This window comes from Pristiophorus japonicus, chromosome 13, assembly GCF_044704955.1.
Source record: "Pristiophorus japonicus isolate sPriJap1 chromosome 13, sPriJap1.hap1, whole genome shotgun sequence".
In the NCBI taxonomy this organism is placed as follows: domain Eukaryota; kingdom Metazoa; phylum Chordata; class Chondrichthyes; family Pristiophoridae; genus Pristiophorus; species Pristiophorus japonicus.
In genome coordinates this window covers 55,990,488-56,015,107 of record NC_091989.1, presented here as the reverse complement: position 1 = coordinate 56,015,107, position 24,620 = coordinate 55,990,488, and the positions used below count along the sequence as shown (strand labels likewise).

Genomic DNA, 24,620 nt, shown 5'->3' with positions numbered 1-24,620 from the left:
GAAGCAGTCCATGCCCGCATGCAGCAAGACCTGGATAACATTCAGGCTTGGACTGATAAGTGGTAGTAAGATTCGCACCACACAATGCCAGGCAATGACCATCTCCAACAAGTGAGAGTCTAACCACTTCCCCTTGATATTCCATGGCATTACCATCGCCAAATCCCCCACCATCAACATCCTGAGGGTCACCATTGACCAGAAACTTAACTGAACCAGTCACATAAATTCTGTGGCTACAAGAGCAGGTCAGAGGCTGGGTATTCTGCAGTGAGTGTCTCACGTCCTGGCTCCCCAAAACCTTTTCACCATCTACCAGGCACAAGTCAGGAGTGTGATGGAATACTCTCCACTTGCCTGGATGAGTGCTGCTCCAATAACACTCAAGAAGCTTGATATCATCCAGGACAGAGCAGCCCGCTTGATTGGCACCCCATCCACCACCTTCAACATTCACTCCCTCCACCACCAGCGCACCGTGGCTGCAATGTATACTATCAGCAAGATGCACTGCAGCAACTCGCCAAAGTTTCTTTGCAGCACCTCCCAAACCCGTGACCTCTACCACCTAGAAGGACAAGGGCAACTGACGCATGGCAACACCATCACCTCCAAGTTCCCCTCCAAGTTACACATCATCCTGACTTGGAAATATATCGCTGTTCCTTCATCGTCACTGGGTCAAAATCCAGGAACTCCTCCCTAACGGCACTGTGGGAGTACCTTCACCACAGGGACTGCAGCTGTTGAAGAAACCGACTTATCATCACCTTCTCAAGGGCAACTTGAGATGGGCAATAAATGCTGGCCTTGCCAGCGACGCCCACATCCCAGAACAAATTTTTTTTAAATAATAGCTTCCTACATACACTGATCGAAGAACAACGCATATTACTTTATTCTCCAGTGCGGTTTCATTCCAAGGGTTGATGACTTCAGTAATTAAATTTAGCTTCAATATTTTTCCAATAATGTTTTTCATTTTCTTCAAGCAGAAGTATAACTTTGTTATTATTTCCCCACCCACCTACCCCCGAGTTTTGATTCCCTTAACCAGTCTCCTTCAGCCAAGTAATTGAGAGGAAGTGGACGATGGACTTATGTTCTATTATTTACAGACAGTGAGTGTACTTCTGTGGAATAGGACTGTTTCGGCAAGTTACAGATCTTGTCCTCTGATAGAATATGCAGCTGCTACACAATCTGCCTCAATGAACTGGCCAAAAACTAGTGAAATATGCTTGCTGAAGGCCAGTCACTGTCGATTGGATATCCAGTCTCTATCCACTGTGCCGATTATGAAAACCATTTCAAAGATTTCTTTGAATTTACCACAGACATATGGGGGGAGAACTTGCCTAAAACCTGGAAACGAGCGCAGGGATTGTGGTGTGTGACTAACTTGCGCCCGTTCATTGCGTTGTAAATTGATGCTGCCTGCTCGTTTAAATAATGGTACATGCAGCCAGCACTCCCCACGCTGTTCATTGGCTGCACACATCAGCAGGGGGCCTGATATCGTGAGTGGCTAGCACTACTTAAAGGCAGCCTGCACCTCTTAAAGGGGAGGTACAAGAAGTGGTGGGAGTTTATTCACAAGTCCATCTGGGCTATGATACTTTGAGCAATGGCTAAACTTGCAAGAGAGCCAGCACCAAGGGTTTCTGACAGTGCACTGGAGGTCTTGGTAGAGGTGGATAGGAGGAGAGACGTCCTGTGGCCACAAGGGGGCAGGAGGCCCTCCAGACATATGCTCAGGAGGCAATGGGAACAAGTAGCAGTGGAGGTCAATGCCAGGAGTGTTGTTCCAAGAACATGGATGCAGTGCATGAAGAAGTTTAATGATCTGATACGTATAATGAAGGTGAATGAGTTCATCTTCAAATGGCATATCCTGCCAACTGCACCACTAGCATTATCCATTGCTCAATTCACCAAACCCCCATTCTTGACCACGGCACCTTAGACCCCATTTTCAAGCATTAGCAGGCGGAGCAGTGCCTAAACAATGGGGGCTACAGAGCTCAATTTCTCCCCCATGAAATCTTGTGAAAAACTACAGAAAATTCATATAAAAGGTTTGTGTAAGTTGCAACAAATTACAAGACTGCTCAGTGACAGCTATGCTTGTGGACTCAGGAAGCTGATTAAGGTAACAAAAGAAAATGGGAAGAATATATACTTTAACTTCTATGGGACAGAGTTTTGACTTTGGGCATAATCGGCAGTACAAAGGCAAATTGCACTCAAAATTGCACTCGTTTTCAGAAGTGATTTTGCATATCTGCCACGAGCCAGCGCAATCGGGCAGCGTTTTAGAATGTAATTTCTATTTAAAGTAAATTTGCATTAAAAAAAATTCCTTGATATACTTAAGAGTGGTAACTTGGTGCAGTTTTATTAATACAGCTGAAAATGGGTTTATCACAAAAAATAAATATCTTAAAATCAGAGTATCTCCGTCTCCCACCTGTGAGTAACCTGATTTTAAATAACTCATTATATTAACGCCTTAATGTGAGGGGGGGAGACGGAAAGACAATAGGATTGTAAATTGTATTGCTAGGACCACTAAGGACAAAAAAAAGGGTTCTAAGGCCGTACAAAGCTCTGGTACACCCATACTTGAAATACTGGAAACGATTTTCATCTCGCTGCCGCCCAGATTTCAAGTGGCAGTGAGATGGATCAGCAACTAAAATATGGCAAAACTTTGGTCCTGGGTCAAACTGGACACCAGGGGGCCAAAATTACCCTGTTCTGCACCTCCCACTAGCGACTCCAGGGATGGTTAACGGGGCGGAAAACTGTTTTCACCGGTGTGGGGGGAGAGGGGCGCGCAACCGGCTCCCACGAAATTGCGCGGCAGTTAGCGGGGGCGCAAACATAGTAGCATCGTGCCCCGCCAGTAGCGCCCTGGGCCGCTGCACCTCTGGCAATGACGTCATCGTCGTGCGCGGCGGCCTCTTTCCTACCCGTAGCGGAATTTGCCTCGCGGGTCACAAACCGGGCCGACCTCTGCTCCCGGGACGGAAGTTAAATGGGAGGTGTGCTTCCACATACATACGTGCACTGTGACTCACCAAGCTTCCTTTCTTTTGCAGGCCAGGATGGCACATAACTGGCTGCAGCAACAGCAAACATGATGGAGGAGAACCTGAACTGCGCAAGCTCACAGACCTGGAGGAGCGAGTACTTCACCTTTTGGGCCCGCAGATGGCCATACCCATGGCAGTGGGGACCGCCGAACCCGCTGGGGCCAACATTGGTCAGTGAAACCCTTCCTCTCACCCCACCTTCCACTTCAAGCAGAAGGCCTTATCAATTGGCCATTCCACATTCAGACCACCTTTTTTCCTGCATGCCTGCCCCGTTTCCCTCACTTTAATGCCACTCTTGTGCCATTTGTGCTTTCAGACAATGCCCTGGGCATGGCCCAGACTTTTCCTGAGTCCCCCCCCCGCTCCGAACCCAGTCTGCAGGGAGAAGAAATGGGGGAGGAGGAGGAGAGGAAGGAGGAGGAGGAGGAGGACAATGCAAGCATCGTGTCACTGCTTCTCACACTCGCACGCACCAGCTCAGATACTGGCAGTACATGGACATTGCAGTTCAGCTTAGGAGAGGGTTCTGCATTGGGTGATGCACCGGGGCCTTGCGGGTTGCAGCAGGGTCAAGGGGTAAGGCAAACTCAGGAGCCACCTCCCAGAGAGCGAGTTCGCACACGCGTTCTGCTCCACAGGACTCACATGAGGACCTCGTGGGGAGATGCTTGAACAAAGGGTGATGCCTTGCACTCCGACATGATAGGGGCAATGGTAAGGGTGCCCGAGAGCCTGGTGCAAGTGGTAAGGAGCGTGGAGGAGTTCCTCTCCCACATTGTAGACAGCTTTGCACATACCATGGAGCCCATCATTGCCAGTGTGCAGACGATGATGGACTCCCAGATGGACTGGAGATCCAGACCTCATGAGGCGTCTCATGGGCTTCTATTGGTGCACAGGCGGAAGCAACGCAACGTCTTCCTGCTGCAATAGAGTCAAAGGTTGCTCGCATGGATGCTCAGGCTACTCTCATGCAGTCTCAGCATGATGCCACTCAAGCCCTGACTGCTGCCATCACCGCTGGGTCCATCACGGTCCACCGGGGATCACACTGTGCTGCAGCAGCCCAGCAATCAGTGCTCCAACAGATTGGTGCAGAGGCTGAGGTGCTGCTCTGTGGGTGTGGCACTGGGTCACTGGAGCAGGAACCTGCCATCCTTTCTCAGGATAACAGCATTTCTGGTCCCACCACTGCCACTCCATCATTGCAAATATCACCAACTGTCACCCAGCCAGTCCATACTGCCGCCGCCCAGCCTGAGGTGTTACAGTCTGCAGCCGGGCCTTCCAGGCCCAGAGCTGATTGAGGGTGTCCTAAAAGGCCATCTGTAGTCTCTAGCCCAGAAACACAGCAGCCCTCCGCCAGCCATGCTGCAGCCACAGGGGAGACACGGTGGCATAGTAATAGAGTAGGTTTACATAAAAGGGGATATAAGGAGATGCACAAGGGTGAATGTTATATGGTAAGGTGATGTTGCACTTTTTACACATAAATGTTGATTCTCATCTTTACTGTTTGGTGTTGTATCTCATTTCATTTTTGGCCATGTGGTATGGAATGAAGGGCTCATTGATGGGTTTATGGGGAGCCACAAAGAAAGCAGTAAGTGGCGGGGACATTATTGGAACTGAGATCTTATGAGATGGTCTCGGACCTCCCTTGCAGTATCAGGACGCTGTCAGCATATACTACCTGCCGGCAGTGCCTCCTCCTGCAGCTCCTCCTCGTCGTCCTCCTCCTCCTGAGGTGCAACAGCTATGTCTTCAGGCAATGGCTGTGCCCTCATGATTGTCAGGTTGTGCAGCCCACAGCAGACAATGACGAAGAGGGACACCCGCTCAGGCGAATACTGCAGGACTTTTTCTGAGCGGTCAAGGCAGCTGAACCGTTGTTTCAGCACTCCGATGGTCTGCTCAATAATGCACCTGGTGGCGGCATGACTGTCATTGTAAGAGTGCTGGGCAGGAGTGGTGGGGTTGCAGAGGGGAGTCATGGGGCAGGTGCATTGCGGGTATCCCTTGTCTCCGAGGAGCCAGCCGGGAGCTGCATTGGGTGGCTGGAACAGAGCTGGCACACCGATCTGGTGCAGGATGAAGGCATCGTGGCTGCTGCCAGGATAGCGAGCATTGACGGCCATTATTGTGCATCTGTGGTCGCACACCAACAGGACATTGAGTGAGTGGTATCCTTTTTGATTTTGAAAGACCTCAGTATTGCGGTGCAGCACCCTCCAGGCGACGTGTGTGCAGTCTATGGCACCTGCACCATGGGGAACCGCGCCATCGTCACAAAGCCAGTTGACCGCTCCAGCTGCTTCTGTCTCAACATGGGGAATGAGATGTAGTCCATTCTCCTTCTGTACTGAGCATCTGTGACATCATGAATGGAGCAATGGGCGGCGTACTGGGAGATGTTGGAGATGTCTGCTGTGGCTCCCTGGAAAGATCCATTGGCAGAGAAATTGAGGGCGATGGTGACCTTCACTGCCACTGAGAGAGCCGTTCTCACCCTGGTTTGAGGCACAAGGTCTGGCTGCAGCAGATGGCTCAGTTCCGTCACCACGTATTTTGTAAATCGCAGCCTTCGGGCACACTGCTCCTCAGAGAAGTGGACGTAGGAAAAGTGTTGGCGAAACATCCTGGGTGCATACGGCCTTCTGTTGGCACGTCTATGTATTCGTCGTTCTCTGCCCACATCTTCATGGACCTCCTGCTGTTGGTCCTGCTGTTGCTTTCCCTGTGCATCCTCCTGCTGTTGTGCCTCTGCCTGCTGATCTTGCTCCCTTAGCCGCCCCCTGTGCCTTTCCATCTGCCTCTGTCTGCCCCTCTCCCTGTTCCTCTCTCTGATCCTCGGAGCATGGCCCTTGCCATGGTCCTCTCCCAGTGCAAGTGCCTCTCCCAGTGCCAGCCTTTCTCTTTTCCTCTCCCGATGCCTCTGCCTGGCTAAATGACAGCGCCACTGTCTTCTCCGAACCATCCTCCGTTGGTGAATTTGGAGGAGGTGGTCCACTGCCAACACTGAGCCCATGATTGGCAAAGACTGTTGTTGTCTCCAATTGGACTGGACTAAAGCAGGGGAGCGATGGAAGCCAAAGTAAACTGAGGGCTAGCAATCAATGATGGTGGTGGTACATGCAAAAAACAAAATAACTGCAACCTGGGGATGAATTTGGCTGACAAAAAAATATCTTCAACAGCTCGCCTTTAAATATCGCTGGCGCTGCAGCCTGATGACTTGAAACCGACAGCAAAAGCTGACGCTCGCATCAGCAAGCGTTAGATAGAGGGGCACGATGCAATTTAACCTTGCAGGGCGGTCATAAGACCATGCGCATGGAGCGTGGCTCAAAGCCGTTGCGAAGAGGTGGACAATTCCACACGGTCGATGTGGCTGCTGTGCCCACGCGCTAACTCATTACCGTTCTGTTAGCGACGGGCAGAGGTGCTAACTGGCACTGCGCAAAGGGGCAATTTTGGTCCCCCCCCCCCCCCCCAATGCCTTTAAAATCCATACACAAAGTGTCAGGTTAGATACCAGAAACTATTTATTTTCAGGGAAATTACAGGATCATCGCTCTTTGGAACAAACTGCCAAGACATGGTAAGATGTCACAACAGTCCTTTAAAAGGGAGCTTGACAACTTCCTGAGTAGAGGATATTTCCAATTATAGGAGAGCTAAGCTACATGTTAGTGGTGATTGTGATAAATTGCGAACAATTGCGATCTCTTGGAGCTTACTTAATTGGCTTCAAGATTCAGAGAGGTTTTTCTCTCTCAGAAGATGGAATTGCTCGGAGGTCGATGGACAATGTGAGAAGTTTCACTGTCAAAGGATAGATTTGATGGCCTTTTCTTCACATCCAATGTATATTGTCGCTTCCAACATATTCACTTCTAATTCTACCCTCATGTTTCACCCAATCGCAGTCATTAATGACTTTATTTAATAACTGTTTATTTAATATGTTAACATCCACCAATCAAAATGGCATCGAGTGAACAGTTTCCTTCTGTTGTGGTTCACACTTTAAAAAGCATTAACAGCAGAAAACCAGTCATAAATCATACAAAAAAAAATGACGTTTTCACATTTCTCAAGCATTTAAACTGGGAAAATTATCAATATGTCTTTAACCTGGGGTTAAACAAATAGATTTTATAAATTCAACATCTGACCGGTCTCCCAACACTACCTAACCCGATGTCTGAAATGTGGGCCGCAATTTCACCGACCGAGTCGAGCACAATGTGGCCAAGGTAGGGGGTGGGCTTCGACCCCACTGCTGTCCCATCCCGGCTTTCCCCTGCTGGGGCTTCCTAAGCCCGCCCTGCGAAGGTCCCGCCAATTAAAAGGACATAAAGGGACCATGTCCACATTCATTTTGACAGTTGTGCTGTCAGTTTTCTACAGCATTGAGTTGCTGCAAACATTGGCAAGCACTGCACAGAGGTGCAGGGCTACTCCCAGGGTCTCCCATGAGAGGGAGGGAGTCACAGCACGCAGAGAGGTTCTCTTCCCTTCCAATGGGTGGAAGAGACCTCCCAAGGAAACCAACGCAGACTGATTGCACATTGTACAGAAAGGCACAAACAGGGATGTCATCGGGAAAACCTGGCTGCAGTGGCGCAAACCTTTCAATTATCTCATTAGATCACGAAACGTTACTGCAAAGCCACACTCAACCTCATCCTGCTGTGCCGCTCATCACATCCCCATCACTCTGCCTTCCCTACCCTACTCCTACACATCCTTACTCACAACAACTTACCTTGCACCTCGGCATTTATCAATCTCTCTCTCTCTATCTACATTATCACATCCGCATCTCACTAGCCACCCCTCACACTCACCCTCATCCTTGGCCAATCATACTAACTAACAACACAAAAGGGTAGGAACTTGGGTCTTTCAGCCAATGTTCATGTAAAGTTTCTGTTAATGTGTTGTCAAACATTAAAAACTTTATTTTGCCTTCTTGGACAGATTTGTATGCTCCCTTGGAAGTGGCTCAGTGAATTGCAGTGAATGGTGAGCCATAACGGTAACCCTGCAATGGTGGTAAGTGTGAAAGAAATGGCTTGGGCATTGTAGGGATGCTTTATGGTGCTGATGTGGGATGGTGCCAACCTGGTGCATCATGTGACAGCCAGGGTGTGCAGCGTCAAGTGAAGTAAATCTGGTCTCCCAGGCAACAATGTGGTCATGTTTTGTTTAATTTGTTCTGGGATGTGGGCGTCGCTGGCAAGGCCAGCATTTATCACCCATTCCTAATTCACTTTGAGATGGTGATGGTGGTGAGCCACCTTATTGAACTGCTGCAGTTCTTGTGGTGAAGGTACTCCCACAATGCTGTTAAGGAGGGCGTTCCAGGATTTTGACCCGGCGACGATGAAAGAACAGTGATATATTTCCAAGTCAGGATGATGTGCAACTTGGAGGGGAACTTGCAGGTGAAGGTGTTCCCATGCGCCTGCTGCCCTTGTCCTTCTAGTTGGTAGAGGATGCGGGTTTGGAATGTGCTGCCGAAGAAGCCTCGGCAAGTTGCTGCAGTGCATCTTGTAGATGGTACACACTGCAGCCACGGTACGTTGGTGGTGGAGAGAGTGAATGTTTAAGGTGGTGGAATGGATGCAAATCAAGCGGGCTGCTTTTTCCTGGATGGTGTCGAGCATTTTGAATGTTGCTGAAGCTGCACTAATCCAGGCAAGTGGAGAGTATTCCATCACACTCCTGGCTTGTGCCTTGTAGATGGTGGAAAGGCTTTGGGGAGTCAGGAGGTGAGACAGTCACCACTGAATTCCCAGCCTCTGACCTGCTCTTGTTGCCACAGTATTTATATGGCTGTTCTAGTTAAGTTTTTGGTCAATTGTGATTCCCAGGATGTTAAGGGTGGGAGATTTGGCAATGGTAATTCTGTTGAATGTCAAGGGGCGGTGATTAGACTCTCGCTTGTTGGGAGATATTTATTGCCTGGCACTTGTGTGGCACAAATGATACTTTCCACTTATCAGCCCGAGTCTGAATGTCATCCAGGTCTTGCTGCATGTGGGAGGAGTTGCATGAGGAGTTGTGAATGGCACTGAACACTGTGCAGTCATCAGCGAATATCCCCATTTCTGACCTTATCATGGAGGGAAGGTTATTGATGAAGATGGTTGCCCTAGGATACTGCCCCGAGGAACTCTGACAGCAATGTCCTGGGCTGTGATAATTGACCTCAAGCCACCACAACCATCTTCCTTTGTGCTAGGTATGACTCATAAGAACATAAGAAAATAAGAAATATAAGCAGGAGTTGCTCATTTGGCTCTTTGAGCCTGCTACGCCATACAAAAAAATCATAGCTGATCTGATCTTGGATTCAACTCCACTTCCCTGCTCGTTTCCCATAACCCTTGACTCTCTTATCATTCAAAAATCTGTCTATATCCACCTTAAATATATTCAATGACTCCAACCAGTGGAGAGTGTTCCCCCTGATTCCCATTGACTTCAGTTTTACTAGGGCTCATTGATACCACATTCAGTCAAATGTTGCCTTGATGTCAAAGGCAGTCACTCTCACCTCACCTCTGGAATTCAGCTCTTTTGTCTATGTTTGGACCAAGGCTGTAATGAGGTCTGGAGCCGAGTGGTCCTGGCGGAACCCAAACTGGGCATCGGTGAGCAGGTTATTGGTGAGTAAGTGCCGCTTGATTGCACTGTTGATGACACCTTGCATCACTTTGCTGATGATTGAGAGTAGACCTGATGGGGCGGTAATTGGCCAGATTGGTATTTGTCATGCTTTTTGTGGACAGGACATACCTGGGTAGTTGTCCACATTATTGGATAGATTCCAGTGTTGTAGCTGTATTGGAACAGCTTGGCTAGAGGTACGGCTAGTTCTGGAACACAAGCCTTCAGCACAACAGCCGAGATGTTGCCGGGACCACAGCCTTTGCTGTATCCAGTGCGCTCAGCTGTTTGTTGCTAGCACATGGAGTAAATTGAATTGGCTGAAGACTGGCTTCTGTGATGGTGGGGACCTCAGGAAGACACCAATATGGATCATAAGAACATAAGCAGGAGTAGGCCATGCCGCCCCTCGAGTCTGCTCCGCCATTCAATAAGATCATGGTTGATCTGATCATGGACTCAGCTCCACTTCCCTGCCCGCTCCCCATAACCCCTTATCCCCTTATCATTTAAGAAACTATCTATTTCTGTCTTAAATTTAGTCAATGTCCCAGCTTCCACAGCTCTCTGAGGCAGCAAATTCCACAGATTTACAACCCTCTGAGAGAAGAAATTTCTCCTCATCTCAGTTTTCAATGGGCAGCCCCTTATTCTAAGATCATGCCCCCTAGTTCTAGTCTCCTCCATCAATGGAAACATCCTCTCTGCATCCACTTTGTCAAGCCTCCTCATAAACTTATACATTTTGATAAGATCACCTCTCATTCTTCTGAATTCCAATAAGTAGAGACCCAACCTACTCAACCTTTCCTCATAAGTCAACCCCCTCATCTCCGGAATCAATCTAGTGAACCTTCTCTGAACTGCCTCCAAAGCAAGTATATCCTTTCGGAAATATGGAAACCAAAACTGCACGCAGTATTCCAGGTGTGGCCTCATCAATACCCTGTATAGCTGTAGCAAGACTTCCCTGCTTTTATACTCCATCCCCTTTACAACAAAGGCCAAGATTCCATTCGCCTTCCTGATCACTTGCTATACCTGCATACTATCCTTTTGTGTTTCATGCACAAGTACCCCCAGGTCCCGCTGTACTGCAGCACTTTGCAATCTTTCTCCATTTAAATAATAACTTGCTCTTTCATTTTTTCTGCCAAAGTGCATGACCTCACACTTTCCAACATTATACTCCATCTGCCAAATCCATTTGGAACTTCTGGCTGAAGATGGTTGCAAATGCTTCAGCCTTGTCTTTTGCACTCATGTGCTGTGCTCCACACTCATTGAGGATGGGGATATTCATGGCGCTTCCTCCTCCCGTTAGATGTTTAATGATCCACCACCATTTACAACTGGATGTGGCAGGACTGCAGAGCTTTGATCTGGTCCGTTGATTGTGGGACGCTTAGCCGCATGCTGCTTCCACTTTTTAGCATGCATGTAGTCCTATGTTGCTGCTTCCCCAATTTGGCACATCATTTTTAGGTACACCTGGTGCCACTCCTGCCATGCTTTTCTACACTCTTCATTGAACCAGAGTTGGTCCCCTGTCTTGATGGTAATGGTAGAGTGAAAGGCATATGCCGGGCCAGAGGTTACAGATTGTGGTGAAATCCAATGAAGTCTGGAGCCAAGTGCTGATGCCCTGCGTCCTGTGCAGCATCAGGTGATTGCGGAGAAGGTTGGTGTTGTTGGTGATACTGGTGTGCCTAGGGCTGATCGTGGTGGGATTCTGAGGACCAAGGTTAGATTTTTCAAGGGCACCGATGCTGGTGGAAGAGATGGCACGTGAAATTGAGATGACAAAAGCGATCTGTCAATGGTGAGAGAGGTTGCTCCAAGGAGATGACATTGAATAGAGAGTTTACTCCAAATACTTCCAAGCTGCCTAAAGCTGAAAAATGTATTCCAAATCCTGAAGGCTCCAGCTTCTAACATTGGAAAGTGAACAGCTGTGAAATGGTATCTTTTATACCACTTTTACAGCTGTCACCTATTCAGAGGAATGGAGAGTCATTGAAAACCCGACCTACTTACATGACGTGATCCCGAGCGCTGCGAAACTCATCAAAAAGCTAGAAAAATGGTAAGTAGATGGTGAAATGTTTTTTTAAGTACCTTTCAACAACATCTTAACTATTTCAATTGGCTCACCCGTCGCTTAATGTCAGGTCTGTAAAGCGCAGGCAGACCCGGCACAAGGGAAACTGACACGGAGGTGGGTTCCCTGAGGGATCGTTTAGATTTTGACAGCAGACCTGCTTCCAAACCCATCCTCTGAACTCCGGCAAAGTTCTGGCCGTGGTGTGGCAACTAGCACTGCAGTATGCAGCAGGCCGCAGATGAAGAACAGGGGCTTGCAAGTTATAACCAAAGATTAAAACAAGTATGCCACTCATGAAAAAAAGAAAATGATTTGAAAAATATTCAAAGAAAACCAAACCACAGTGTGTGCTGCACAACGTTAACACCTCGGCTTATTTTACATATTTTATATACATCCTTCTCCATTTCCATAAATCACTTGAACCATCTTTGGCTTTCCCTGATCTTTCCATTAGCCTCCCAATCTAACAATTTAGATTGCTTTTTCATTACTCTTACTTTGCGCAAAGTTCACATAGTTGCCTTTGCTGGTCTACAGGCCATGGGTACCTCTTTCTTATCTGGGTCTTTGAGAACTAAATTCTGGTTAAATAAATCGATGGATTCAAAAATATTTTAAACAGTGGATACGTCCCCATTTTGTGTTAGTTATCAGGTCATTAAGGTGCTAATATTATATCATTTAATACATTTTGATGACCTATGCCTGAAACGATATGATTTGTATTTTTACAGCCACCAAAACATTTTGTTTATCTTCTCAGTTTAATCACTAATGAGAATTTCACAGTCGAGAATGAATGCATGTCATGTTTTTTCAAGCTCAAAATCTGTATTTCAACAACCAAATGAGGACACAGCTGAAGCTAACTCATATTATAACAAGCACATACCACTGTTCAGCAAACACGGACCTTGTAAAAGAGATTTGATTATTTAACTAAATTGACAGTCAATAGCAAAAAAGGTAAATACCCTATCTGTTGTTCCTAAATCTATTGGATATGTAACAGAAAAATTATTTCCAATTACAGAAGTATTTTTCCAGGTTTCTGCTAGATAAATTAACAAATCAATTCGTATAATTGCTTGTGACACAGCAGCGAGTAAAATCTCTCCATATAATTGTTTTAAATGGATTTTACTGTCACCACCAAAATTGCACCTGAAGGTTAACATATATTAAGGCGCAATATTGCATTTTGCTTGACTGGTTTTCAATGTATTTTTAATTTGAACTGGGAAGTGATGCAAAACATACAATTTCAACAGAAAGCACAATCTTGTGCAATGGCATGTTCCGCCAATAGTTCATATGTTTTTAACCTGGAAGTTGCTGGTCAATATGTATTTAAAGAAACTTCCCTTACTTCACACCTTTACTTATACATGCTTTCATTTCAAGGACTGCATAGATCTTTACAATTAATTTCTTATACAATACCCGAGTTTTGTGATGGCAGCACACTTGAGGCTGCAGGAACGCCTGTGTCAACAGTGTGATGGGCTGGTCTCACCTTATTTTTGCAAGGTTAGTCCCTCCGTTTCATTTTAATATGCTCCATGCACACAAAGAATTAGTACAGGGTGCCCAGGAAGCAGAATAACACACTGGGGACACGAGGGGGGAGAGGACGGACATCTGGCAAGGCTCCTTATGGGACAGTGCATTTTTGTTGTGGCAAAATTGGTTCGTCTCTGAACAATTAGTGTTTACCATTTGGAGAATTTTGGTATCTGTGCTGTGGGACAATATACATATGGAAAAATGCTGAGAATTCTCGGTCCAATTACTTAAGATAGTTTGGAAGTTCTGCTGCAGGAAAGTTAGGGGAGTGGTGCAAGATTGAGGTCATGCAATCTCCTGGTTGTACAGCCTTCTGAGCAAATTAAGAAACAATTTTGTGGCAGTTAGAGGAGTGCCAAGATAAGTGCGCTCACCTTTTCACTATTTACAATTGGGCATAAACTGAAATTGGTACATGGCAACAGCTAAAATTGTAATGGCTACACCTTCAGGGTGGATTCATACATAGCATGGAAATCACCTTTCCCCTTATCTTTCCAATCGATATTATCAAAAGACTATATGGATTAATTGGGAGTTAAGATAGATCTCACCAGAACAAAGTAAACTTCGATGCAGGAGCAATCAATATAATTTTTGAAGCATCGTGTGTTTGCTAAAACTCACTTCCACAGCCACATCTCCTTTCTACTCGGTAAGAACAAAAGAACATAAGAATTAGGAGCACGAATAAGCCATACGGCCCCTTGAGCCTGTTCCACCATTCAATAAGATCATGGCTGATCTTTGACCTCAACTCCTCGTTCCTGCCCAATCTCCATATCCACCAAAGCCCTGTACAGTTGTAGCAAGATTTCCCTGCTTTTGTACTCCAATCTTCTTGCAATAAAGGCCAACATGCCATTTGCCTTCCTAATTGCTCAGTGTACCTGCATGCTAACTCTCGGTGTTGTGTGGGGCAACACACATGAATTCTTGATGTACACTTCCACTGTGCAAAGTTCTGCTCTAGGAATACCAATTTACAAAACCTACACCATAGTTTTAAATTAACAAATCATTTGGAAGGTTTTTTTTTCAAATAAAGGCGATATGGATGAATTGGGAGTTAGGGATAGACCTCACCAGAACAAATTGAACTTTGATGCAGGAGCAATCAATATAATTTTTTGAGTTATAGTGTGTTTGTTAAAACTCACTTCCACAGCCACAAAACTTTCTACTCGGTAAGAACAAAAAAACTTAAGAATAGGGAGCAGGAATAGGCCATACTGCCCCTTGAACCTGTTCCACCATTCAATAAGATCATGGCTGATCTTGACCCTGAACTTCTCACATATTGGAATTGGGAATCTATGGATCTTTTAAAAACCCGTTTTTTTAAATAGTTTTTATTTCAATTAATAATCAGCTTGTTTGATCCACTGGATGAAAGAAAACCAGGCAGTTTACAGTTAATATAGTCAGCCCATTCCTCTCCTAAACAACCTATCTCCTTGCAAAGCATTGATGATAACTTCATATCATTGTGACAGGGAAGCCAAAGAATGTCGCAATGGCCAATGCGTCAATATATTCTGCAGGTGTTGAATCTCAAAACATATTAGATGGCACTATTGTGTTGAGTGGAAAACATTGTCCGGTATTTTCATCCAGATCATTTATTTCAATCATTTCAGGCTATGTAAGTCCAATCAAGTGCAGAATAGCATATAATTATTAAACTGTTATAAATTCTAAATACAAATCCTATAATGGTGATCATTGGTAATCCATGCTCTAACACCTCCTGATATATTTCAGAGTGACAATACGCTTTAAATTGCTAGCTCTGACAATGGAGCAGAACTCAAACTCCCAGAAAGAGTGGGCAGCCTGTTTATAATGGGTAGATTTAAGGCTAGGTTTAGCAATGTTTTCATTGCTGAATTAGGGGCATGTCGAATAGATAGGAAAGTAACATAGCCATCAAAACCACTTTGTTTGGAACGATTTGATTGGTTAGTTTTATGAGAGTTTGGCTTCTCATTCTTGATTAATAGTGGCAGTAGTCAGATATTGGAGTAAATTATAATTGTTATCCGAAAAGATTCTCCTGGTTTAAACTACTCATTAAATGGTAACATACAGATTTAAAACGTGACGTTCACATTTCAAGTGTTGTGTGCTGTATGTAAGAATTATGCAGAACAACTTAAATACTCACCCTCCTCTGATGTAATCAAGGAAAGTGCTCTCAGTTTCAACAGCAAAGGAAAGCAATGTTACCTAGAAAAAAAACAAGAAATGCAACTGTTTTGTCTCATGAGAAAGTATTACAATGCAAGTCATAAACAGGGAGAACCCAAGAAGCACCATGAAGCAAGTGTGACAGTTTAAACAGGAAATATTTTATATATTTTTTAATTAATGTGCAAATATAAACACGTAACATTATAAAGTGGTTCCCCAGAATGGTTACTGTTTTTTTTTTAAATAATGGGTCATAATTTGTGGTGGGGTGTGACGGTGTACTCTGACAGTACGCCATCATACCTCCTTTGAAATGGACAGCAAATTCGGGATTTCCGCATGCCCTTGTGCTAAATCCAGAACTTGTGATCTGTCAAGTTCCGACTTGACAGATCATCCGCACCAACACCACACTGACATTGAAAATATAATTGCTGGCGCAGAGTTGGGCTCATTGTCCAATTTGCCCAGCAATTATGTACGAAAATTTCACGGCTGGTGGAAACAGGTGCAGGGCCCGTTTCCATAGTGTAAGGGGATACCCAAATCGTCATCTGATGCTTTATCACTGAATTGCAATTTAAAAAAAATGCTTTTTTTCAATTAGAGAACATCCAGGAATGTATAAAATTGTAGAACCTGAACGTCTCATTTGGGACAGCACCCGGAGAAAATGTGGAATACACAAATTGACAGGCATACACGCACAGAATCATCTAATACCTCAGTGGATGTTGTTAAATTTATGTTTCTTTAACAGAAATGGAAATGTGACAGAGCTGAAATTCACCCCAATTCTCCTGAGTGCCATTAAACTACGGGAATCTGCCTCCTCTTTTCCTTGGATTTATTTATTCTTTTCCTGTTTTTATTTCCTTTTTTTCTTCCTCTGAGAAAGATTCAAAGACCAATTCTCCAAATATAAAGCTTCAAAAGATCACTTCTCCAAATACATGTTGCTTCTGTTTCCTGATTGGAGCACTGGCCCACGTGATCCCTGGTACACTTCCGGACACACTGCACCCCGGGATCCATGGGCCATTATAGTGCCCTCCACTACGCAGCATCAGAGAGCAAGTTGTCGAAGGAGGGTTCCCATCAGGTAAGTGTGCATTCTATTCGAATGCCAGCGACGTACTCCGTAGGTACACTGCCGACCGCAGGCCAGTGTTTCTTTCTTCTTTCTATCCCAGTTACAGAAGTTGCACCAGTATTTTTTTCTTACTTTAACATCAGTTGACATATTTAGTTGCTTACTAAATTCGAGTTCTTATAAAGGGAAAATTCTTAGCTTAGTGCTACAATATTCTATCTTTGAACTAATTGGGGGATGAAATTGATCTTGGGCAGTAGCACAAAAGGGGCAATGGTAAATCGGCAGTCCTTTTTACAACAGGCCTTATTTCCTTTTCCATTGAAGTCAATGGGAAAGAAAGAAAAGAAAGAGAGAAAGAAAAATAAATTACATTTACATAGTGCCTTTCATGACCTCAGGACATCCCAAAACATTGTCCAGCCAATGAAATCATTGCGAAGTGCAGTCAATGTTTGTAATGTAGGAAATGCAACAGCAAATTTGCAAGGTCCCATGGTTTAATGTCTCATCCGAAGGACAGCAGCTCCGACAGTGCAGCACTCCCTCAGTACAGCATTAAGTGTCAGCCTGGATTATGTGCTCAAGTCTCTGGAGCAGGACATGAACCCATAACTTTCTGACTCAGAGGTGAGAGTGCTAGCACTGAGCCAAGGCTAGAAATCGGGTGGGCATAGAATGGGCTGCCAATTCTCTATCGCTTGTTTTACATGATCACCCAAGACCAATTTTATCCCCATTATTCCTTTAATCAGACTTTAATGAAGATTGAGATTTGAGTTATGCCAATATTTTCTTAAATTTACTTCAAATGTGAGTTGCTGACAATTTAAAAATAGAAAATTATTAAATAATAAGTTGCCACAGATATTGCATCCTATATCTCACAACGTCTCTTTTCCCCCAATACAGATCTCTTTTTGAAATTTAGGTAAAGATATTTCAAGTACGAAAGTACTTATTGATATCTGTATTTCTATAAGCTTATCTTGTCGTGAACCAGAAGATGTTCCAGGAAAGAGCTCAGAGACAGTTTGAGAACTGCAGTGCAGTTTCTAAACATGACAGAAACCCATTGCTTCAATACAGTAAATTTACGAAAGCAAATATCATTACTGATGAGTTTGATATTGACTCCATCCCTCTCCCGATGGCAATTGATACTGAAAGAGATCGGACCTCACAGATGTAACAGTTTTTAACTTATTTACTTAGGACTTTAGAAAATTGGCTTAACAATAACAATAACAATAACGACTTGCATTTATATAGCGCCTTTACAGTAGGGAACCGTAGTGAAAAGTCCGAAGGCGCTTCACAAGCGTATTATGAGATTAAAAAATTGACACCAAGCCACATAAGGACAAGTTAAGGCAGATGACCAAAAGCTTGGTCAAAGAGATATGTTTTAAGGGGCGTCCTGAAGGAGGAAAGAGAAGTAGAGACGGAGAGGTTTAGGCAGAGAATTCCGGAGCTTAGGGCCTAGGCAACAGAAGACACGGCCACCAATGGTTGAGCAATTATAAATCAGGGATGCTCAAGAGGCCAAAATCAGAGGAACGCAGATATCTCGGGGGGTTGTTGGGGCTGGAGGAGATTATAGAGATAGGGGGGGACGAGGCCATGGAGGGATTTGAAAACAAGGATAAAAATTTTGAAATCGAGGCATTGCTTAACCGGGAGTCAATGTAGGTCAGCGAGCACAGGGGTGATGGGTGAGCGGGACTTGGTGCAAGTTAAGACATGGGCAGCCAAGTTTTGGATCATCTCTAGTTTACGTAGGGGTAGAATGTGGGAGGCCAGCCAGGAGTGCGGTGGAATTGTCAAGTCTAGAGGTAACAAAGGCATGGATGAGGGCTTCAGCAGCGGATGAGCTGAGGCAAGGGCGGAGACGGATGATGTTACTGAGGTGGAATAGTTATGCTGTGGATATGTGATCAAAAGCTCATTTCAGGGTCAAATAATACACCAAGGTTGCGAACAGTCTGGTTCAGCCTCAGACAGAAGTTCGGGAGAGGGATGGAGTCAGTGGCTAGGGAATGGAGTTTGTGGCAGGGACCGAAAACAATGGCTTCGATCTTTCCAATATTCAATTGAAGAAAATTTCTGCTCATCCAGAACTGGATGTCGGACAAGCAGTCTGACAATTTGGAGACCATGGAGGGGTCAAGAGACGTGGTAGTGAGGTAGAGCTGGGTGCCATCAGCGTACGTGTGGAAACTGACGCTGTGTTTCCAGATAATGTCACCAAGGGGCAACATGTAGATAAGAACTAGGAGGGGGCCAAGGATAGATCCTTGGGGGACACCAGAGGTAACGATACAGGGGCGGGAAGAGAAGCCGTTGCAGGTGATTCTCTGGCAAGTCATTTTCCCTGCCCAAAACCTCCAACCTCAGGTATTCATGTCATTTCTGCCCAGCATCTCACGGTGGATTTGTAGTATTTGATTAAGATGCAAGTACTTTTATTTATTTGATCATTCTTACCTCCTCAAAAGCCTTATTCATTGTAATTTACATGATTATAAATGCCCTTTTACTCTTTTTCTTCCCCTGGTGGATTTGTAGTTCTTACTAAATATGTTGCTGGTACAGCACTGCACCAGAGATGTCTCCCCACCACTAAAGACATTGATCAGGTAATCATGTGCCATAGTTTGGGCCTAGCTGACTGACTGAGTTCAGCATCAATGCGGCTCATAAATATCTCCTTCCAGCCGGGCACATCAGTTGCAACTCAGTGACATGAAAATACCTTCATCACAAAAAACACCTTTGGCTCAGATTCTTTTTTAATGCCATGAAATTCAAGAAACGCTATTTTTTTTCTTTTCCCCTATTGATCATACCTCACTATTGTTATTTGTATATTGGTTGTCATTTCACAAGGGCTGTTGTAATGCACTCTGGGTAATCAAGTTTCACACAGTGAGGTGAAAACGACAATTCCTCTGGTGCATTTCTCTCTCACATACAATTAATCCGCAGGAGTTGTAAATCTACAGCACTCAAGGCTCAAGTGAAATTTCAAACTCTAGAACAGCAACACAATTCAACACAGGTCACTGAGGAGAGGAAGGCCTCTGTGGGAAAGACTTTTTGAAGTGTAATGATTTCAGCACAAATTATTAAATTTTCTATGTCATAAATGTTATTTATATCTTGTTGCTGTAACGAGATTAGCAATCAAAATAGAGGCTGAAACCACGTTCAAACATAAATCAAGTCATGTTATTGGTTTAAATTGCAGCAATGCAATCCATTGCCTTTCTCAATGTGACCTTTACTGATCTACAGTTCAACAAATAAGTACAGTTAAGTTCCTTATTTGGACCAATCACAAAATCATCTCATTTGATTTTTTTCTGATACAGATAGATTTCATGTGTCACCCTAATGTGCTGTTACTGTTAATACTAAAATAGGTGGGATACCATCTTGAGATTGAATGAGGAGCCTGAAAATAGATTGTGGTTCTGGCCCAAGGGTCCTTAAAGAAATGAGATGGATACTATGCAAGCCCCTTACCCATATCTGTGATAGCTTGCTAGAGTCGGGCCCTATTCCCTCAGACTGGAAGGACAGTAATGTCATTCCAATTTTTTTTTTTAAAAGGGTGATAAGGCAGAGTTGGGTAACTATAGGACCATAAGTGTGACTTCAATAATACATAAGATGCTCGAAGGTATCATAAGAGATGCCCCATATAACAACAGATGACAGCAGGGATGCTTAACACCGCTTCTAGAAAAGAAAGTCATGACTTACTAATTCGAATGAATATTTTGGAAGAAGTTACTAACTTAATGGATGAGGCAACCCAGTACACATTGTCTACCTGGACTTTCAGAAAGCCTTTGATAAGGTACATCACAAGAGGCTATTCTAAAAGATAAAGGGCTCAAAATTCAGTACTGCTCGAAAGCTGGTGCTCCCCCCACTTTTTTGGGGCCATGAGCATCGAAATTTTTTGGCCACTCCATATTCAGCTTCAAAAGTGAACAAATGGGTTCCAACGCTAATGAACCCTTTCAAAGTGCATTTTTCAGCAGTGTGGCTGTCTTAATTTGAGTGTTATCACCACTGAGAAATTCAGCATGCAGGGAAGGGTTTCTAACGAGACAGCTGCTCCCTGGCCTTTTTAAAGGCCGGGGTTTGCAGCAAGGCCCTGAGGGGGGAAGGAGTTTAGAAGGATGGCTAGTGTAAGAGGTGCAAGGAGAGCCAACAGGTTCACTGATATGGAGCTGGAGACACTGATGGACGGTGTGGAGAACAGAAGAAGAATACTGTTTCCTGACATGGGGAGACCTGGCAGACCGCCAGTACATAATGCATGGAGGGAGATTGCAGGGGCGGTGTCAGGCACCTCCATATATGTGAGGACGCACCCTCCCAGGAGGGTGCTGACCAGTCTGCACTCGGCCCTTCCAGGGTGGCGATGGGTTGACACCTCCTAGCTCTGGGGCGACGGGGACCCTCCTCCTCCTCCTCCTCCTCCTCCTCCTCAGGTGGTGCTGCTGGCTTGACCTCCAGCGGCTGTCCCCTCATGATGGCCAGGTTGTGCAGCATGCAACAGACCATGACGATGATGGAAATCCCGATGAGGAGAGTACTGCAAGGTGCCACCAGAGCTGTCCAGGCACCGGAATCTCTGCTTAAGGATGCCCATGCATTGCTCAATGATGCACCTGGTGGCACGATGAGCGTCATTGTATGCATGCTCTGGCGCTGTCTTGGGGTTCCGCAGAGGAGTGAGCAGCCACAGGGGATATCCCTTGTCCCCAAGCAGCCAACCGCAATCCTGATTCGGGCCGGTGAAGATGGCAAACACACTGGTCTGGTGCAGAATGAACGAATCATGGTCGCTGCTTCCCTTGCCCGCTGCCTGTCTGCACGGTGCTGATGGCGATGCCTTCTCCTGTGTGCCGCTCTGCTTCTGACCAGGTGCACCACGTGTCGCCCTCCCAACACTCCTCCCATCCTCAGGGTGAACCCTGCCAAGCAGGTCTCTGCAGCCCACAGGACTCCACTAAAGAGTCAGACTGAAAGTTGTACAAAAGTACAGGGGTATGTGCAAACCTCTGAGCAGCAGTAAGCAGGTTTAATGGAGCCAAAACAATTAATAAAACTATATCAAGAGAAAATGAAATAAAAACAATAATAAGTAATAAAACTTTTTACCTACCAAAGGGCCCCAGCGGTGTTGCGTTCGAGCACCACATCGAAAACCTCGTGGGGGCACTGCCGGGAAAAGTGTTACCTTTTCCTCGATGAATTTTGCTGTGGTAGTCCCTTTCCAGCAGCCCACACGCTGCTGAGCTCACCGCTGGAAACCTTCCTTTACAGCGGCTTCACCGCGCCGTTTCCAGCGGAAGTGAACACCGCTGAAATCCTCCCTGAGCCATATTCAGCTCGGGGAGGGAAAAGTACCCGACTGCGGCAGCCGATCAATTTTTTCAATCGACCGCCCAAACTCCACGATAGCCGTCCCTTTGGGGGTGGTGAACTTCGGGCCCAAAATCTTTTGGAATCAATGATAATCTGTTGTGGTGGATTAAGAATTGGCAGAAAGTTGTTGTCAATGCATTGGGATCTGCTTGGAGATCAATTACTGTAAACCGATCTTGATGTGTTGGGGACAATGGGCCCATGTTTGGCAAATTACGTTTAACGTATAAAAGTGTAATATCATGTCAGTGGATAGGTCTAATGCTAAATATACATACACCCTACAGCAAATCGAATTGAAGCCATTTGTGAAAGAAAAAGATTTGGGTTTTATATTGCATCACTTTCTATAGATTCACAGTCAATGACTTGAAGCTATATCTAAAGCAAAAGGGTACTAGATTCACAGGACAATTCACTACAAAACAAATATAATACTGTGTCCAGCTATGATCCCCTCACATGGTGGGGGAAATTGAGTCTTTGGACAGAATGCAGATGAAGGCCACAAGATTGATTCTCCGTTTAAAACATCTTAGCTACCTAGATAGGCTTAAAGAGCTGGGTCTGTGTAGTGTAGAGGAGCATAGAACCAGGAGCAATTTGATCAAGGTTTATAAAATAATGAGGGGACTAGATCGTGTTTACATGGACAAATAATTTCAAATGGATAGGTTAGAAAGGACCAGGGGTCATGTTTACAAGCTATAGAAGGGCAGAACTCGGTTGGCTGTTGGGTGGTTCTTCTTTTCCCACAGATTACGAGACCTGTGGAACAGGTTGCAGGCTTGTGCGATGAGCACAGATTTGCTGTATTCCTTCAAGAGAGAGCTGGGCCTGTTTCTGGCTGGGGTGGCGATCATGTTGTACAAGGGGTATGCTGTAATACATGTCAGGATCAAAGTGTTCCCCATGGACTAGTCTCGATCGCCTGAAGGGGTCAGTGAAGAAATTTCCAGGTTTTCTTTTTCCAATTAGGTTAGGTTTTTATCTGTTTTATTGCCTCTCCTAGGAGATGACATGGCTGCAGGTGGGTAGAAAATGTCTCTATTGTGAGACTTAAGTCATCGCGACTGTATGGGATAGGCTAGATGGACCAGTTGGTCTTTTTCTGACAAACATTATCATATGTTCATACACATTTAATGGGTGACACGTTATAAGTGCTCAGGCATATTGTTTGGACACAATAGAGAACTTTACTCTGCACCTATCTTCCAGCGGTTTATAATGATCGTGGAGAGGTAAATTGTCAGATTGCGAGCTCCCAGCAGGATACCTCGCCTGTTGAGAGTGCACATCGGAAATTCAGGCACGTGACACATGATTTTCCAACCATTATATCAAATGGTTGGAAAATTATGCTCAGTTCGTTATGAGTGCTGATAGACGAGGCTCTCCATCGGGAATGCAAAATTGGAAAACTCCCCCTTAGATGCCTGCAATAGGAAAGTATTCCATTCCCACTTAAACATTCCAGGGACACAACAAACATTTTTCTTTGAAATTCTTTAAAAAAGCCTATTAGCAAGCCTTGGGTAGTGTAACACATGATATCGTTTAGTTCATGTTTAAATGAATGGAATAATTTTAAAGACTTTACTTTACAAGGCATTTTGCTAATGGGGAGGTCAACAAAGAATTTGCAGTTAAAGACCAGAGTCAAAATCACAGTCCAAAAGTTTGAACGTAAGAGGATTTGATCTAATAAAGATTGTCTTTTGGAAGATCAAATTCATGGCATTCAACAAATCAAATTTGGTATAAAGAATACTCTATTGCAAAAACTCTGTTACAGAACCAAATCAAAGAACAAGAAAAGGAAATACTGAAAGATAGTAAATTCAAAAGTACTCAGTCCATATTAGGAATATTTTTATACACTTAAAACTGTCAAATGCACACGCATGCATCAACTCACAAATTGTATCAATATACTGTACCGGCAGCAAAGGAGACAAAAATATTGTGAACTAAAAAATGAAAATATAAAAATATGATCATATTATTCGTATCAGAATAAAAGGTAAGTTTAAAATAGATATCCATTAGTAGATAAAGTCAACTCCTTAAATTATCTCCTGTAATTGGACCATAGTTCCTACAGAGACATTGGAATCATTTTTATGTATCCATCAAATATATAAGTACTTACTGTTCCAGAATTAATGTATTTTTTCTTTTTTGCCTTCTTCTTTGGATTTAGCACCTAAAAGGTAAAATCATTTAATTGTCACTTCCATTCATGAATGTTGTTAATTATCCCAATTAAAAAGGGTAACAGTGCAGAAAATTAATATTAATTAATTTACAAAACTGGCAAAAATTCTGTGTATGCCGAATTAAATTATGTTAAATTAAGTACCTAGAAAACCAAGCATTTCTGTAATATAACATTGTTTGTGACTCCGTAAATAATTTACTCAATTAC

At 44.5% G+C, this 24,620-nt stretch overlaps 1 protein-coding gene across 5 annotated transcripts in view; it reads right to left on the bottom strand.

Annotated features, from left to right (window-relative positions):
• The window catches only part of LOC139278583 (copine-8), a 435,806-nt gene that overhangs the window by 116,984 nt on the left and 294,202 nt on the right, over positions 1 to 24,620 (bottom strand). For 4 of the 5 annotated variants that reach the window (XM_070897510.1, XM_070897511.1, XM_070897512.1 and 1 more), the window contains 2 exons: positions 24,345 to 24,398; positions 15,623 to 15,684 (listed from right to left, as the gene is read on the bottom strand). In XM_070897510.1, coding sequence (XP_070753611.1) covers positions 15,623 to 15,684; positions 24,345 to 24,398 — 116 coding nt within the window. Of the gene's footprint in view, positions 1 to 14,009; positions 14,057 to 15,622; positions 15,685 to 24,344; positions 24,399 to 24,620 lie in introns of those variants that run through there. The other variant, XM_070897515.1, reaches the window with a different exon arrangement.